Source organism: Salmo trutta, chromosome 3 (assembly GCF_901001165.1).
Source record: "Salmo trutta chromosome 3, fSalTru1.1, whole genome shotgun sequence".
Lineage (NCBI taxonomy): Eukaryota > Metazoa > Chordata > Actinopteri > Salmoniformes > Salmonidae > Salmo > Salmo trutta.
In genome coordinates this window covers 44,431,696-44,449,778 of record NC_042959.1, presented here as the reverse complement: position 1 = coordinate 44,449,778, position 18,083 = coordinate 44,431,696, and the positions used below count along the sequence as shown (strand labels likewise).

The 18,083-nt window shown below is 41.5% G+C and overlaps 1 protein-coding gene across 1 annotated transcript in view; it reads left to right on the top strand.

Moving 5' to 3' along the window:
• LOC115175927 (2-oxoisovalerate dehydrogenase subunit beta, mitochondrial) overlaps positions 1-16,984 on the top strand; it is a 96,201-nt gene extending 79,217 nt beyond the window's left edge. The window contains exons 10-11 of the mRNA XM_029735578.1: positions 14,047-14,208; positions 16,486-16,984. Coding sequence (XP_029591438.1) covers positions 14,047-14,187 — 141 coding nt within the window. The 3' untranslated portion in view covers positions 14,188-14,208; positions 16,486-16,984. The remainder of the gene's footprint in view (positions 1-14,046; positions 14,209-16,485) is intronic.
• Positions 16,985-18,083: the final 1,099 nt, after the last annotated feature.

The window sequence follows — 18,083 nt, the reverse complement described above, 5'->3', positions numbered from 1 at the left end:
ACACATATGGAATCATGTAGTAGCCAAAAAAACAAAATATATTTGAGATTCTCTCAACCACCTTCACCTGGAATGTTTTTTACAAAAGTCTTGAAGTTCCCACATATGCTGAGCACTTGTTGGCTGCTTTTCCTTCACTCTGTGGTCCAACTCCTCCCAAACCATCTCAATTGGGTTGAGGTTGTATGATTGTGGCGGCCAGGTCATCTGATGCAGCACTCCATCACTCTCTTTCTTGGTTAAATAGCCCTTACACAGCCTGGCGGTGTGTTGGGTCATTGTCCTGTTGAAAAACAAATGATAGCGCAAACCAGATGGGATGGCGTAACACTGCAGGATGCTGGTTGTGTGCCTTGAATTCTAAAGAAATCACCGACAGTGTCACAAGTAAAGCCCCCCCACCCCCACACCATCACACCTCTTCCACCATGCATCACGGTGGGAACCACACATGCGGAGCTCATCCATTCACCTACTCTGCGTCTCACAAAGACACGGCGGTTGGAACCAAAAATCTCAAATTTGGACTCATCAGACCAACGGACAGATTTCCAGCAATTCTACCATGAAGACCTGATTCACGTAGTCGCCTCTGAGCAGTTGATGTTGATGTGTCTGTTACTTGAACTCTGTAAAGCATTTACCTCTGCTGCAGAGGATGCGTTCATTAGAGTTAACTCTGGGTCTTCCTTTCCTGTGGCTGTCCTCATGAGAGCCAGTTTCATCATAGCGCTTGATGGTTTTTCGACTGCAATTAAAGAAACTTTCAAAGTTCTTGAATGCTCTGCATTGACTGACCTTCATGTTTAAAGTAATGATGGACTGTCGTTTCTCTTTTCTGATTTGAGCTATTCTTGCATTAATATGGATTTGGTCTTTTTTTTTTTTTTACCAAATAGGGCTATCTTCTGTATACCACCCCTACCTTGTCACAACACAACTGATTTGGCTCAAACACGTTAAGAAGGAAAAATGCATTACAGGTGACTACCTCATGAAGCTGGTTGAGAGAATGCCAAGAGTGTGGAAAGCTGTCAAGGCAAAGAGTGGCTACTTTGAAGAATATCAAAAATATTTTGATTTAACACTTTTTTTTTGGTTACTACATGATTCGATATGTGTTATTTCATAGTTTTGATGTCTTCACTATTATTCTACAATGTAGTAAAAATAGACAAAATCCCTGAATGAGTAGATGTGTAAAAGACTGGTACTGTATAGTATTTATAGGCTAGACCCCTGGGATTGGATTGTACAGTAGAGGCTGTTTTTACAAGCAACACTGTGGCTTTAAGTCTGTTTCACGCTATACGTGGAAGTACACTTAGGGATGAAGCATTACTTGAGATACACAAGCAAAACTAGAGCGTCCATGTGATTTTCTTTCTTTATTTATTTATTTATTGAGGAACAGTTCATGCTGCATCTCCCCAGTCACTGCAAACACCAATCCCAGATTATAAACTGGGTGGTTTGAGCCCTGAATGCTGATTGGCTGACAGCTGTGGTATATCAGACCGTATTCGCTTATCGCTGAGCTGTGGTACTACTGGTCTGGGCCTCACATCAAAGATGGCTGTCTTCCATTCCGGCCCAGTTGGGGTTGGTCAAAGATGAAGGCCTGCCGTTTTTCTGCCATAAATGCCTTCCGAATCAGAAGCAGAGCCCTTGTTTGCCTGTCAGGCCGTTTTAAAGAAAGCTGGTTTGTTTCCTCAGGCGCTGTTTTCCTGCGCCTTCCACTGTAAAACCATGGCTGGATGCCCCATCTCTCTCCCTCACAGGATACATCAATCTCATTCAAAGGGATGTGTTTATGGAAGAGGCCTGTTAGGCTACTCACACACTGAGGAAAGTGAAATTGGATAGCCTGCAGGCTGTGGTAGAGTATGGACATGAGGTATCGCTCCAAGCTCCTTGTTTTCTTTTTTGACAATTGATGGGTTGAATGGCCACAGCCTAGCATGAACCCCTCTTTGGCCAGTTTGGGTGTTAATTCATCCATACTGGTCCATCCTTTACCTGTAGAAGTAGATTTTCATCTAAATTGCAAGGAATTTCCCTAAATTTGACCAGAGAATGTGTGACTCATTGATCACAGAATGTGTGACTCATTTTTCCTTCCAGGAAGTTGCTTAGTAAGTAATACATGTAAGTACTAGTACACAGGAAGTCTTAATTAACTCCTCTAATCAGTCTCTAAAAGCTTCCAGTCTTTATGAACCCACTAACTGCTGCTGTCTTTGAACCCTCTGAAACCATTGTTCATATGGGAACCATGGAAGTAAACAAATACTTTTTAAGATCAAAATGGATTTTCCAAGATGTCTTTAAAAAAAAATGACCACACCATGTATTATTTGTAAACCCAGTAAAATAAGAACTCTGATAAAAAATGAAAAAAAAATCAATGGACTGCTGTCAACCTCAGAGCGGTGTTGAAATGGCCTATGTTTGTTGATAATCAGTCATTGGAGAGCCTATGTAAGTCTGATAAAGGTACAGATTAAACGGTGCTGAGAGACTAGGCAGAGGAAAGTACACCCCAGATCTCACTGATGCTTTCTTATGTGCTGCGCCACACAGTATATTCGGAAAGTATTCAGACCCCTTGACTTTTTCCACATTTTGTTACAGCCTTATTGTAAAATTGATTTAAATTGTTTGTTTCCCCCCACATCAATCTACACACAATACCCCATAATGACAAAGCAAAAACAGGTTTTTAGAAATGTTTGCAAATGTATAAAAAAAATACTAAACTGAAATATCTTATTTACATAAGTATTCAGACCCTTATCCTCGGTTGCAACACTCACTACCGAGTTCCAAACTGCCTCTGGAAGCAACGTCAGCACAATAACTCAGTTGGGAGCTTCATGAAATGGGTTTCCGTGGCCCAGCAGCCACACACAAGCTTAAGGTCATGCACAATGGCAAGCTTTGGCTGGAGTGGCGTCAAGCTCGTGGCCATTGGACTCTGGAGCACTGGAAATGTGTTTTCTGGAGCAATGGATCACTCTTTACCATCTGGCAGTCCAACGGACAAATCTGGGTTTGGCGGATGCCAGGCGAATGCTACCTGCCCCAATGCATAGGGCCAACTGTAAAGTTTAGTGGAGGTGGAATAATGGTCTGGGGCTGTTTTTCATGGTTCGGTAGTTTCAGTGAAGCGAAATCTTAACGCTACATCATTCAATGACATTCTAGACGATTTTGTGGTTCCAACTATGTGGCAACAGTTTGGTGAAGGCCCTTTCCTGTTTCAGCATGTCAATATCCCAGTGCACAGAGAGAAGTCCATACAGAAACGGTTAGTCGATCGGTGTGGAAGAATTTGACTGGCCTGCACAGAGCCCTGACCTCAACCCCATCAAACACCTTTGGGATGAATTGGAACGCAGAGTGCGAGCCAGGCCTAATCGCCCAACATCAGTGCCCACCTCACTCATGCTCTTGTGGCTGAATGGAAGCAAGTCCCCGCAGCAATGTTCCTACATCTAGTGGAAAACCTTCTCAGAAGAGTGAAGGCTGTTATAGCCCCAAATGAGGGACCAACTCCATATTAATGCCCATGATTTTGGAATGAGATGTTCGACGAGCAGGTGTCCACATACTTTTGGTAATGCACCGTTAGCCCTATAAATAGGATGCAAAATTCATGATTTTAATAATACACTTTTATGTTTGTATATTGTCTTGTATTTGAAGGATGGTTGGTTGATTTTCAAATGTAGTCTACAAGTTATGTTATGTTGGATTCATGCCTCCATCTCATCCAAAAATCTAAGTTGGCGAATAGGACTAAATCAAATCAAACTTTATTTGAAGTGCAATTAAAGTTTGATTTGATTTAGTGCAATTCTTTAACTTAGATTTTTGGTAGAGATTGAGACATGAATCGAACATATCAATTATTCAATTGTGGACAAACTTTATATTGAATTGTGAACACAATCAAATATCAAATTTGAAGGAGTATCTTCTGCTTGGATAGTACACACACATTGGCCAGCTTATTAGATATACCCATCTAGTACCGGTCGGACACCCCTTTGCCTCCATAACAGTCTGAATTCTTTGGGGCATGAAAACGTCGTTCATTTGGTATCAAGGGACCTCACGTGTGCCAGAAAAATGTTCCACACATCATTAGACCACCGCCACTAGCCTGTACGATTGACACCAGGCAGGACGGGGCTATGGACTCATGGTGCTTATGCCAAATCCCGACTTTGCCATCAGCATGACACAACAGGAACTGGGATTCGTTGGACCAGGTTATTTTTTTCCACTCCTCAATTGTCCAGTGTTGGTGATTGTGTGCCCACTGGAGCCACTTCTCCATGTTTTTATCTAATAGGAGTGGAAAAGGTGTGGTCATCATCTGTGGTAACGACCGACAAGTGCGTGCCGAGATGCCTTCCTGCACACTTCTGTTGTACTTTACCGTTATTTTCCTTTTTGTGGTATGCCTTAGCTTGCACAATTCTTGCCATTCTCCTTCGACCTCTCATCAACGTGAAAAGCCCAGGACGCCGGCCATTTCTGAGATACTGGAACCGGCATTCCTGGCACCGACGATCATACCACGCTCAAAGGCGCTTAGGTCACTCGTTTGGCCCATTCTAATGTTCAATCTGAATGCAACAGTAACTGAATGCCTCTATGCCAGTCTGCCTGCTTTGTATAGCAAGCCACGGCCACATGACTCACTGTGTGTAGGAGCAAACCATTATCGTGAACGGGGTGGCGTTTTAATAAATATTATTAATAACGTGCAGTATATAAGACTATATCCAAAGGTAAAAGTGTAATGTTATTATTTGTATCATGAATTTGGCATCCTATTTATAGGGCTAATGGTAGCTATTTCTAAACTTCCAAAGATAGATGAATGAGAGTATACCTAGCTAAATGTTGAAATTATGGTGGCCTTTATTGGGCAAATCAGATGTCAATGTAGCCTACATAAACTCAACCTCACTCCGAATTGACTTTCACATACAACTTATGTAATAAAAGTTAGTTACTTTCAACTATTCAGTGTTATTTTGGTAGTCTACTCAAATTAGTATGGAAGCTTATTAATGTCTAAATGTGTTGACGGGAGCTCCGCTGAATTGAACACCTCTTGTTTCCAAATCTAAGCAGGATACATAGAGGTAATCATCTGGACGGTAGACTTGTTCTCTCTGAAGTGCATTGCCCCTCGTATACTAGTAGGAGTCAATGTTCAGGCAGGAATTGTTGGATTTTGGCTTCACATTTTATTTCAATATACCTCTGTATTTAGGTTCATGAGGCATGACACTGAAACGATGTTGATACCATTTTACTATCAACATTGAAACAAGTTCAAATAAAATGTCTAGGGCTGTCCCCGACAAAAAAAAGAATCTTAGTAGACCGAGAGTCGTCTGTTCTTTCAGCCAATCGATCAGTCAAAACATTTTAACGTGAATTTTTCCATATGTTTTAATAAAATTAACTATGTAGGCTACTGAGCTGGTCTGATGCTTTAAGCATTGTAATTAAAAATAAAGACGCACAAATTACTAAAAAGGGAGCCAGAGATCAATATATCCTAACTAGAAGAAAATAACCTGTTCCTAACCACCTCCTCCCGCTGCTGCTGGCCTTCTGTTAAGCTCCTGAAGTTGCTGGTAAAGGGCTACACCAGCGGTCTGCAAGCTTTTCAATTTGGAGTGCCAATTTATCGTACCATTTCTACAGATCTGCGTGCCAGTTATGATTTTTATATGTACATTTTCGTGGAACAGTTTCAATTTATAATAGTTTTCATATCTCAAGCAACGTCATGTCGTTAATCAAAATTATAAATGAAAAAGATACTTTTAGATTGGTAACTTTTTATTGCCATTGCCAATATGTAAAAATAGCAGCCTGCAGGTAGCCAATATCCTGATAAAAATAAATATCCCATAAGTCATATTGGCTACACATGGCCTGTCTGCAAGGAACTTGTCAACTATCAACTTGGTCCAGCCCAAAGCTAGTGCTAGCAAACTTACAACATTAAATACAATATTTTGGGCCCTCAGTTTCCCACACCAGTAAGCTCCTGACACACAGCTGTAGGCTATTTGCGCAAGGGATAAGAAGTAATCAGGTAGGCCTATTTTATGGAGTTTCCACTGGATCGGAGCATGACATTTTCTTCCCCTTTCATGCTGTGGTTATCGAAAGGGAGAGAGCTGGAAAGATTTTTCAAATAGGCTACGTTGAGGAACTATTGTCATTCTCAATGGATGTAAAAACATACTTTGTTTACTTGCTGCTAGAGGCGAAGAAAAAATTACTTTGAGAAGCTCCACAGTGGTGGTGAGTTAAGACAGTCAGAAATAGTATCAGATCCCCAGATCTGGGCAAATTTATTGGCCTACATTTCCTTGCAGGCCAGGTAGCCTAGGCCTACTTCTATACGTAATCAGGTGTGTTTCCTTTCTCAAGATTGATAGGAGCGCTCCAAACAAAAGACAATTTGTAAATTGACAACTTGTAAATGGAATGAAAGTGTAGCCTAGGTTGTGCGTTCTGCAAACGGTGTCCACTCCTACAATGAGGAAGGTAAGACTCATAATATATTGAATATATTAACAGAAATGACCGTAACCTAACAAACATTGTAGATTAAAAATTATGGGAATTTACTCTAAATGTAGACTTACTACCGGTGTGCCATTGCCACAGCCTCTGCAATGGATTAGTCCACTGAGACAGGTGTGAATGATAGATGTCTTGTGTGCCATTTAAAAAAATATATAATATATACAGTGCATTCGGAAAGTATTCAAACCCCTTGACTTTTTCCACATTTTGTTACGTAACAGCCGTATTCAAAAATGGATTAAATCTTTTTTTCCCATCAATCTACACACAATATCCCATAATGACAATCAAAAACGGTTTATTTTTGCAAATGTATAAAAAGTGTAAACTGAAATGTCACGTTTACATAAGTATTCAGACCCTTCACTCAGTACTTTGTTGAAGCACCTTTGGCAGCAATTACAGCCAGTATAACGCTACAAGCTTGGCACACCTGTATTTGGAGTTTCTCCCATTCCTCTCTGCAGATCCTCTCAAGCTCTGTCACATTGGATGGGAAGCGTTGCTGCAGAGCTATTTTCAGGTCTGTCCAGAAATGTTTGATCGGCTTCAAGTCCGGGCTCTGGCTGGGCCACTCAAGGACATTCAGAGACTTGTCCAGAAGCCACTCCTGCATTGTCTTGGCTGTATACATAGGGTCGTTGTCCTGTTGGAAGGTGAACCTTCACCCTAGTCTGAGGTCCTGAGCACTCTGGAGCAGGTTTTCGTCAAGGATCTTTCTGTCCTTTGCTCCGTTCATCTTTGCCTGGATCCTGACTAGTCTCCCAGCCCTGCCACTGAAAAACATCCCCACAGCATGATGCTGCCACCACCATGCTTCACCGTAAGGATGGTGCCAAGTTTCCTCCAGGCGTGATGCTTGGCATTCAGGCCAAAGAGTTCAATCTCGGTTTCATCATACCAGAGAATCTTGTTTCTCATGGTCAGAGTCTTTAGGTGCCCTTTGGCGAACTACAAGTGGGCTGTCATGTGCCTTTTACTGAGGAGTTGCTTCAGTCTGGACAGTCTACCGTAAAGGCCTGATTTGTGGAGTGCAGCAGAGATGGTTGTCTTTCTGGAAGGTTCTCCCATCTCCACAGAGGAACTGTAGAGCTCTGTCAGAGTGACCGTCAGGTTCTTGGTCACCTCCCTGACCAAGCCCCTTCTCCCCCAATTGTTTGGCCGGGCGGCTCTAGGAAGAGTCTTGGTGGTTCCAAACTTCTTGACGATGGAGGCCACTCTGTTCTTGTGGACCTTCAATGCTGCAGAAATGTTTTTGTACCCTTCCCCAGATTTGTGCCCCGACACAATCCTGTCTCTGAGCTCTACGGACAATTCCTTCGACATCCTGGCTTGGTTTTTGCCTAGATATGCGCTGTCAACTGTGGGACCATTATATAGACAGGTGTGTGCCTTTCCAAATCATGTCCAATCAATTGATTTTACCACAGGTGAACTCCAATGAAGTTGTAGAAACATCAAGGATGATCAATGGAAACAGGATGCGCTTGAGCTCAATGTCGAGTCTCATAGCAAAGGGTCTGAATGCTTATGTAAATAAGGTATTTCTGTTTTATTTTTAATAAATATGCAAACATTTCTAAAAACCTGTGTTTAGATTGCTGATTAATTTGTATTTATTTAATCCATTTTAGAATAAGGCTTAACAAAATGTGGGAAAAATCAAGGGGTCTGTGTACTTTCCGAAGGCACTATATTTGGGACTAAATATAAAAAAGTAGGCTGTTGGTCAACAAATATCAACCAAACAATCGACCAGTCGACTAAATGGGGTCAGTCCTAAAAATGTCCAAATGACATGAAATTCAACAAAATTTCAACTACCCAATTGACTGTAGGATGATTTTCAATGCAATTTCAACATTACATAGTTCTGATAATTATGTTGAAATTAGATTCATGTAACAACCTGTTAGTCAGGTTAAGTCAATGTATTTAAGTGAACATTTTACCCTAATTTCAATGTTTACAACGCTGGTTCAAATTAGATCAAAACATATAACTGGTTGATTACTTATTTCAAATCCAATGTATTTTCCACGGTGATTCCTAGTCACATACGGATTCAGCTAGTGTGTGCCCAGAGGGCAGTGTGTGATTTGTTGTTGTTGGCAGTCCCATTTAGTAATATTGGTATAACCCGGGAGTGACTGAATTCCCCGATCTGTGGCTGTCGCTGACACACTTTTTCCGTGTGACAGGAGGCAAAAAGCCCAACTGCAAATCTAAACCCCCGCCAGTTGGTATTTTTACATTTTTCAATATTGCCTCCTCGAGAGATGCAGTCCGCCATTTTGTCATTTATATGCAGACATTTAAGTCAGATTGCATATAATGATGTGTTTTCTCCAAAGATAAACAGCGATTTGAGGGAAATCGGAGTTCTGTGGCACATCACCATTTAGCTGTGGTGACAAGCAACCAGACTGTTCTTTTCTCCTGCTTCCAGTAAGTAAGTGTATTTAGAGGAGATTACAGTTTGGAATCTGACAGGAAAAAGCCTTTAGTACTGTCTTTGTCTGCCTGTGGATCATAGACTGTCTCATGAGACGTTCTCCCTTAACCTGTTTGGTATAGGGGGCAGTATTGAGAATTTTGGAAAAAATATGTTCCCATTTTTAACGGCCTCCTACACCAACTCAGAAGCTAGAATATGCATATTATTGTTCAGGTTTGGATAGAAAACACTCTGAATTTTCTAAAACTGTTTGAATGGTGTCTGTGAGTATAACAGAACTCCTATGGCAGGCAAAAACCTGACAAGGCTTCAAGCAGGAAGTACCCTGTCTGACAAGGAGTCGTGCGTCTTACCTCTTTTTATTGAAAAGTAAGGATCTTAGCTGTAACGTGACAATTCCCAGGGCTCCAATAGGCTCTCAGAGCCCGCGAAATAACTGAAGGTTTACGAGGGAACCTCAGGTTGAAATATATTATCGCCTTTTGTAAGTGGATGCTCGGAGGACCTTTCAATGATGCGCGTGCATGAGTCGCTTCTGAGGAGAAATTTTATTCGGCTGTTTAGGCTCAATGCATACTCCCGGTCGGAATATTAACACTTCTCTATGACATAAATGGCATAAAAATTGGTTTTAAACAGCGGTTGACATGCTTCGAAGTACGGTAATGGAATATTTAGACATTTTTGACACGCCAATGCGCCATGCGCGACACCGCGAAAAGGCATTCTAGAACTCACGAACAAAACGTCGCTGTTGGAACATAACGATGGATTATTTGGGACCAAACCAACATTTGTTATTGAAGTAGAAGTCCTGGCAGTGTATTCTGATGAAGAACAAGCAAGGTAAGAACATCTTTCTTATAGGAAATGTGATTTTGGTGGATGCTGACCTGGGTGGGTATCTAAATAGCTAGCCCTGTAATGCCGGGCTATGTACTTAGATTATTGCAAAATGTGCTTCATCCGAAAAGCTATTTTAAAATCGGACATATCGAGTGCATAGAGGGGTAATGTATCTATAATTCTTAAAATAATTGTTATGCTTTTTGTGAACGTTTATCGTGAGTAATTTAGCAAACTGTTAGTAAATTCACCGGAAGTTTGCGGTGGTTATGCTTTTTCTGAACGTCACATGCTAATGTAAAAAGCTGGTTTTTGATATAAATATGAACTTGATTGAACAGACATGCATGTATTGTATAACACAATGTCCTAGGTGTGTCATCTGATGAAGATTATAAAAGGTTAGTGCTGCATTTAGCTGTGGTTTGGGTTTATGTGACATGATATGCTAGCTTGAAAAATGGCTGTGTGATTATTTCTGGCTGGGTACTCTGCTAACATAATCTAATGTTTTGCTTTTGTTGTAAAGCCTTTTTGAAATCGGACAGTGGGGTTAGATTAACGAGATTCTTGTCTTTAAATAGCTGTGAAATAGTCATATGTTTGAGAAATTGAAGTTATAGCATTTCTAACGATTCAAAAATCGCGCCACTGGATTTCAGTGGCTGTTACGTAGGTGGGACGAGTTCGTCCCACATGTACTAGAGAGGTTAATGCTCTGCACTCTAGAGACACGGATGGTCCTCTATCAAGACAGTAAATTAGGGGAGATGGACTAGGCTACATGGACTACGCTACATGTTGCCATTCTTTCAAAAAGTCTGACAGGATTTATCACACCTCTGATGTAACTCTACAAAAATGCAGGCCTGACCAGACTCATCTTAAGTTTTAATCTTCGTCTTCATGATTTAAGTGTGCTGTCAATCTGTCTCTGAAGTCCACTGCAGGCCCTCTCCAGCTGCCACACACGTGTCTGCCTTTTACACTGTTACACTCCTAGCCCCCATGACCAGGAATAGCTTTCCACTGAGCAACATGGCAAGGACAACTGGTCAAAGAATATAATTAGTCATCGCAGCTCAAATGTTTTTATTTTCTTTAGTGGCATACATGCCACCGCCAGACATTGTGAGCGTCCTTTCTGAGAGTTCTGCATCAAGAAAATCTTCCACCTTCCAAGTGTTGAAGAGCTATTAAAGTTCTTTAAGACTGTGAAAACTAATTTGGGGCTTATTCGAGTTTAACCTTACAGAGGCTAAATTGATTCATGTTCTTGCCTCAACTAGGTGCAATAGGTGGATAGATATATTTAACTATAGAATATGTGAACTTATGGTCTTATACATACAATGCATCATGCCCAGTCTCCCAGCTCTGCCCAAGACTGTTGGAGGCGACAGAAGGACTTATCCACGGAAACCGTTTGGCCCACTTGGCCAAGGAGGGGTAGTGTTGGATGGGGAGGGGATGCTGGCTGGCACTAACTGCAGGCATCCATTAAAGCTAATCACCACTAATTAGCAAGGCAGAGTGGGGATGCCTGTTGTGGGCTGAGTAATGGCACCCCCACCCCCCCCTTTGATACACTACAGTGGGCCATGAGCCATACACATGAGCACACTGTAAACTTGTGATGGATTCTGGGTTCTGACTCTTAAACTTGGAATAGTGTTAATTATCAGGTATTCTATTGAAATATTGAGTGCTATGGTCTAGAGGGTGTACACCAGAAGTTAATGGTTATCTGTAGGAGGAATGTATATGGTGGAGGCAATTAAACTTGGAATGTACTGAGTGCAGGGAAGACGTTCAGATGTTGGCAGGCACTGATAAGGGCAGAGAGCTGTGGATTAGTGAGGAAGCGGGTCGAGGTCAGGTCACCCTAAGGGAGAAGGAACAGTTTGTGGCCCGTATCACTTAACTTCTTGCCTAGCAATAAAGATGTAATATTTAAAGAGGCGGAGGATACTCCACCCAAATCGGGGTGTGTATATATACTACCACTGGTGGAAACATGTCTTTGTGCAGCTCTATTGACCCAATGGGTGAATTAACTTGGTTTAAGCTTTACTAATCGTCCGTGAGTTAATAGGTTCATTTAGAACCTAACACCTGGAGGGAAAAAAAATGAATTGCTTTTAACACTGATTTATGACCTCTGTTGTACCACAGTGGTAATAGTGTATACTACATATGTATTCCCGTCTTGTGGTACAGTAAGCCTTTATGACCCAGAGGACCATTTTGTATGTCTGCTAATTCCCCTTTTAATATATCAAAGCATCCTGAGACATGCCGCTGCTGGCAATGCTAAAGCTATAGCTGTGAATTAGACTCCGCGGACCTGGCATGGTACTGGGGACGTGGAGCCGACGCGCATCTGCAGGCTCTCTCTTGTGTTTTTACAGTCCGTGAAATAAGGAGACGCACAAAGGCTTTCTCATGGAGCCTGACGTTCTTCTGAACCCTGCCAGATGTTTTTGAGGAGATGAAAAACATATTGCTGCAGAAACATGTAAATACAACACAATGTCTACAGAGTAGGGCTAGCCTGACTGTCTGTGTGTGTGTGGGAATGCTAGTTACTAAGACCTTATGGCTAATTTGGCTCAGCGATGGCTTTTCTCTCCTGTGGAAGCTATTGGCCCCTTCATCGCATTCAAATGCTGTGGGAGGAGGTCAAAAGCCAATAGAGACATGAGTGATGGCTTGTTTACCAGCACTGCCAAAACACAAGCTGTGCGTTGGCCAGCTCTGAGTTGTGATTTTAAATAAGCCATTTGTCTCCAACTTTTAAGGGTAGTGGTAGTAAATTCACTGAACCTGTTGGAAATGTTTCAGTGAAGCACTTCTAGTATTACTGTGTCTACAGCCATGACAGTGAAACTGATTCCACTGTCTCGTTGTCAAGCACAGAACAGGGGCCTGGAGTTTATTCTGGTATTTGATATTGTATTAGGATCCCCATTAGCTGTTGCAAAAGCAGCAGCTACTCTTCCTGGGGACCACACAAAACATGAAACGTGACATAATACAGAACATGAGTAGACAAGAACAGCTCATGGACAGAACTACATAAAACGTTTTTAAAGGCACACCTAGCCTACATATCAATACATGCACACAAACTCTCTAGGTCAAATAGGGGAGAGGCGTTGTGCCGTGAGGTGTAGCTTCATCTGTTTTTAGAAACCAGGTTTACTGTTCATTTGAACAATGTGAGATGAAACGGAGTTCCATGCAATAATGGCTCTATATAATACTGTACACTTTCTTGAATTTGTTCTGGATTTGGGGACTGTGAAAAGATCCCTGGTGGCATGTCTGGTGGGGTAAGTGTGTGTGTGTCAGAGCTGTGTGTAAGTTGACTATGCAAACACTTTGGGATTTTCAGCACAATGTTTCTTATAAAAATAAGTGATGCAGTTAGTCTCTTCTCAACTCTTAGCCAAGAGAGACGGGCATGCATAGTATTTATATCAGCCCTCTGATTACAATGAAGAGCAAGATGTGCTGCTCTGTTCTGAGCCAGCTGCAGCTTAACTAGGTATTTCCTTGCAGCACTGGACCACATGACTGGACAATAATCAAGATTAGACAAAACTAGAGCCTGCAGAAATTGCATTGTGTGATGTCAAAAAGCAGAGCATCTCTTTATTACGGACAGACCTCTCCCCGTCTTTACAACCATTGAATCTATATGTTTTGACCATGACGGTTTACAATCTAAGGTAACGCCAAGTAATTTGGTCTTCTCAACTTGTTCAACAGCCACACCATTCATTACCAGATTCAGCTGAGGTCTAGAATTTAGGGAATGTGGTCAAGAAAAATGCTGACCCTATGTGTGTAATGCAAAGTCCGATAGACATTAACTTGGTCATGTTTAGGCACAAGAAGGATGGCGGTACGGGGAGGTACTATTTGAAAATGTCTGACTACAAGTACTTTCGGATTTCCTCTTGTAAAATCTTTCCAACGCATGCCCTACTGAACACGAATTGTTGCGAATACCCAAACACCAGCAGAGCCTGTCATCCATGTCCAGAGGGATGTGATGTGACTGCTGAGAGAGTGAGACTGACCACGTACCTGTTGTGTGTCCACAGGAGGAATGCTTCCTCAACCTAGAGGCGCCCATCGCTAGAGTCTGCGGCTACGACACTCCCTTCCCCCACATCTTCGAACCCTTCTACATCCCAGACAAGTGGAAGTGCTTTGATGCCGTCAAGAAGTTGATCAGCTACTGATCTCCAACTACTGATCCCCAGGTGAGTACCACGTTGGAAATGGATGTGTCTGTCCTCTGGGGGTTTATAGTTTTTAACTGTACAACTTTTTGAACCCCCCCCCCCCCCCCCCCCCAAAAAAAAATCCAATCAGAAATCACCTCCAACCACTTTTTAACATGGATTCATAAAGAAACAATGTAGATTATATCAGAAGCCTTATATCAGGTATGCGTTCAGGAGTCGCAATGTTCTGGAACGTTGCCAATAGAAATGTACAGTGGCAAGAAAAAGTATATGAACCCTTTGGAATTACCTGGATAAATGTATAAATTGGTCATCAATTTTGATCTGATCTTCATCTAAGTCACAACAATAGACAAACAAAGTGTGCTTAAACTAATAACACATAAATTATTGTATTTTTCTTGTCTATATTGAATACATTATTTAAACATTCACAGTCTAGGTTGGAAAAAGTATGTGAACCCCTAGGCTAATGACTCCTCCAAAAGCTAATTGGAGTCAGGAGTCCGCTAACCTTGAGTCCAATCAATGAGACGAGATTGGAGATGTTGGTTAGAGCTGCCTTGCCCTATAAAAAACACTCACAAAATGTGAGTTTGCTATTCACAAGAGCATTGCCTGATGTGAACCATGCCTCGAACAAAAGAGATCTCAGAAGACCTAAGATGAATAATTGTTGACTTGCATGAAGCTGGAAAGGTTTACAAAAGTATCTCTAAAAGCCTTGATGTTCATCAGTCCACGGTAAGACAAATTGTCTATAAATGGAGAAAGTTCAGCACTGTTGCTACTCTCCCTAGGAGTGGTTGTCCTCCAAAGATGACTGCAAGAGCACTGTGCAGAATCCTCAATGAGATTAAGAAGAATCCTAGAGTGTCCGCTAAAGACTTACAGAAATCTCTGGAACATGTTAACATCTGTTGACAAGTCTACAATACGTAAAACACTAAACAAGAATGGTGTTCATGGAAGGATACCACAGAAAAAGCCATTGCTGTCCAAAAAAAAACCATTGCTGCACGTCTGAAGTTTGCAAAAGTTCACCTGGATGTTCCCCAGCGCTACTGGAAAAATATTCTGTGGACAGATCAAACTACAGTTGAGTTGTTTGGAAGGAACACACAACACTATGTTTGGGGGGAAAAAAAGGCACAGCACATCAACATCAAAACCTCATCCCAACTGTAAAGTATGGTGGAGGGATCATCATGGTTTGGGGCTGCCTTGCTGACTCAGGGCCTGGATAGCTTGCTATCATCAACCGAAAAATGAATTCCCAAGTTTATCAATACATTTTGCAGGAGAATGTTAGGCTATCTGTCTGCCAATTGAAGCTCAACAGAAGTTGGGTGATGCAACAGGACAATGACCCAAAACACAGAAGTAAATCAACAACAGAATGGCTTCAACAGAAGAAATGCGCCTTCTGGAGTGGCCCAGTCAGAGTCCTGACCTCAACCTGATTGAGATGCTGTGGCATGACCTCGAGCAGTTCACACAAGACACCCCAAGAATATTGCTAAACTGAAACAGTTTTGTTAAGAGGAATGGTCCGCACCTACTGAAAACATTTGGTTGAGGTTATTGCTGCCAAAGAAGGGTCAACCAGTTATTAAATCCAAGGGTTCACATACTTTTTCCACCTTGCACTGTTTACACAGTGTGTTCAAGAAAGACATGAAAACGTATAATTGTTTGTTATTAGTTTAAGCAGACTGTGTTTGTCTATTTGTTGTGACCTAGATGAAGATCAGATAAAATTGTATTACCAATTTATGCAGAAGTCCAGGTAATTCCAAAGGGTTCTCACATACATTTTCTTCCCACTGTATTTTGTAGAGTTGACGTGATTCCCTGTTTGACATGACTGAGGACTAGTTCTGCATGATATATTTCTATCTGAAAACTCTGACTGACAAGATGTCTAGATTTAATGATTATGCTTCATGTCTCCAATTGAACTTGTGTAGCTCCATGCTGTTTTTTTATAGTTTGTGCAAATGATTATCTTTTATTTGTGGCAGCGTTGATGAGTAATTCACTGTGAAATGGAGAGCGCTGTCGTCATTCGCCTCGATCAGCTGTGTTTTTAATCCCTTTTTTAATTGCCTGTGTCGTTTTGAGCACCATGTTGTAAAAACAAGCCTGGGAAGAAGTCACCAAAGGGATGGTAAATTGAGTTCCACATGAGTCAACCCCCGCCTTTCTCTCGCTCTCTCGCTCCCTCTGCAATGTCAAGTAAGATATCTGGACTGACGTACTGAACCTTTCTCTTCTCCTTATTCTTCCCAGAGCCACCTCTCGGAGGACCTGGACTCAGAGCTCTCTCTCGCCATTGTTCTCACCAATGGACATTATCCAGAAAAATACACTTTGTCGGCCATCCAATCAGGAAGCATAATCCAGACGGTTCTTTTGGCCCTCCGTGTGCAAGCACAGACTGTTACTTCTGGTTTAGTGAACCTTTTCTGTAAATGGGGAATAGGTGTCCTCTTGGTCGTCTCTCTTACTACTGTACGCTTTCTAGCTTCCATGGTAAATCAGATCCACACAGACAGTTTCACAAACACTAATGTGATTACCAGTAAGTGTTATTCTATAGGAACTCTGACTGTTAGGATTGTTGAATGTGTCTCTGCCTCAGTCTTCCCTGTTTAATTTTACTCTTTGAGTGACTCTTTGCCTTTCTAATCTTAGTTTTGTTTCACATCAAGTTGACTGTACTAAAAATAATGGACCTGTTTTTTTTGTTTTTTTTAATGAAAATAAAGTAATTGACCTTGCGGTGGTACATCAGCCTCATTATGTTTGACAGTTCTTTAAAGGGACAATCTGAAGTAACTACATACATTTTTTTAACTTATAAATTAATAATATGTACCCATTGACTCTTGAAGAATATAACTTAGAAATGTCTCATGAGTTCAACTGTCGTAACCCATCAAAACCCACAATATAAGCTTGTTTTACTCCAATGTTTGTAAAGGCAGTCAATGTATACAAACACTGTATAGCCTCAAAATATGATTACTATAATTTTTATATCATGGATGGTCAGTCCTTGCATCCATAGCTCTATCTATGAAATTGAGTGGTTACATTTCTCAAGCCCCATCCCTCAGCTTTTTGGTGAAACAGTGGCGGGGAGTACACTTTATTGTTTCAACTGCTGATTGCCACTTTAATGTCTTGATGGTTTTCATAGCTGAGATAGTAGAGTTTTTATACTGGTCATTCACTTTTATGATGAAGCTATGGAGGTGACCTTTTGAGAATATTTGAGTAAGATCTACTGAATCTGTTGTGGAATACCTCCATGGGCTCTCGAGTAGCGCAGAGGCCTAAGGCACTGCATCTGTACTAGAGGTGTCACTGCAGACTCTGGTTCGATTCCAGGCTGTATCACAACCGGCCGTGATTGGGAGTCCCATAGAGTGGCGCAAAATTGTCCCAGCGTCGTCCGGGTCAGGGTTTGGCCGGGGTAGGCCATCATTGTAAATAAGAATTTGTTCTTAACTGACTAAATAAATCTGGTTTGTGCTCATTAGGGCACTAAAAGGAAAATGCTTTAAAACCCAAATGAGTTTCTTATAGGACAAGTCCAAATAGTCCCTCCCTGTTTCAATTCACTTTCTTACACTTGGTGCCTAATGAACACAACCCTGATAAATGATAGTAAACATGAGTGTGGCGGATTGAACACAGAAAAGGCTGACTGAATCAGCTCTCCAATGCCTTCAAGTACCCTATCAATCATCCTCTCTGATGTCCCAACCCTCAGCCAGATGCACACATGAAAAAATACCTTAAGACTCCCTGGGTGCGTAGACAGCCTGACCCACTTTAATCAACATACCTAACCACAGCTCTTTACATTTACATTACATTTA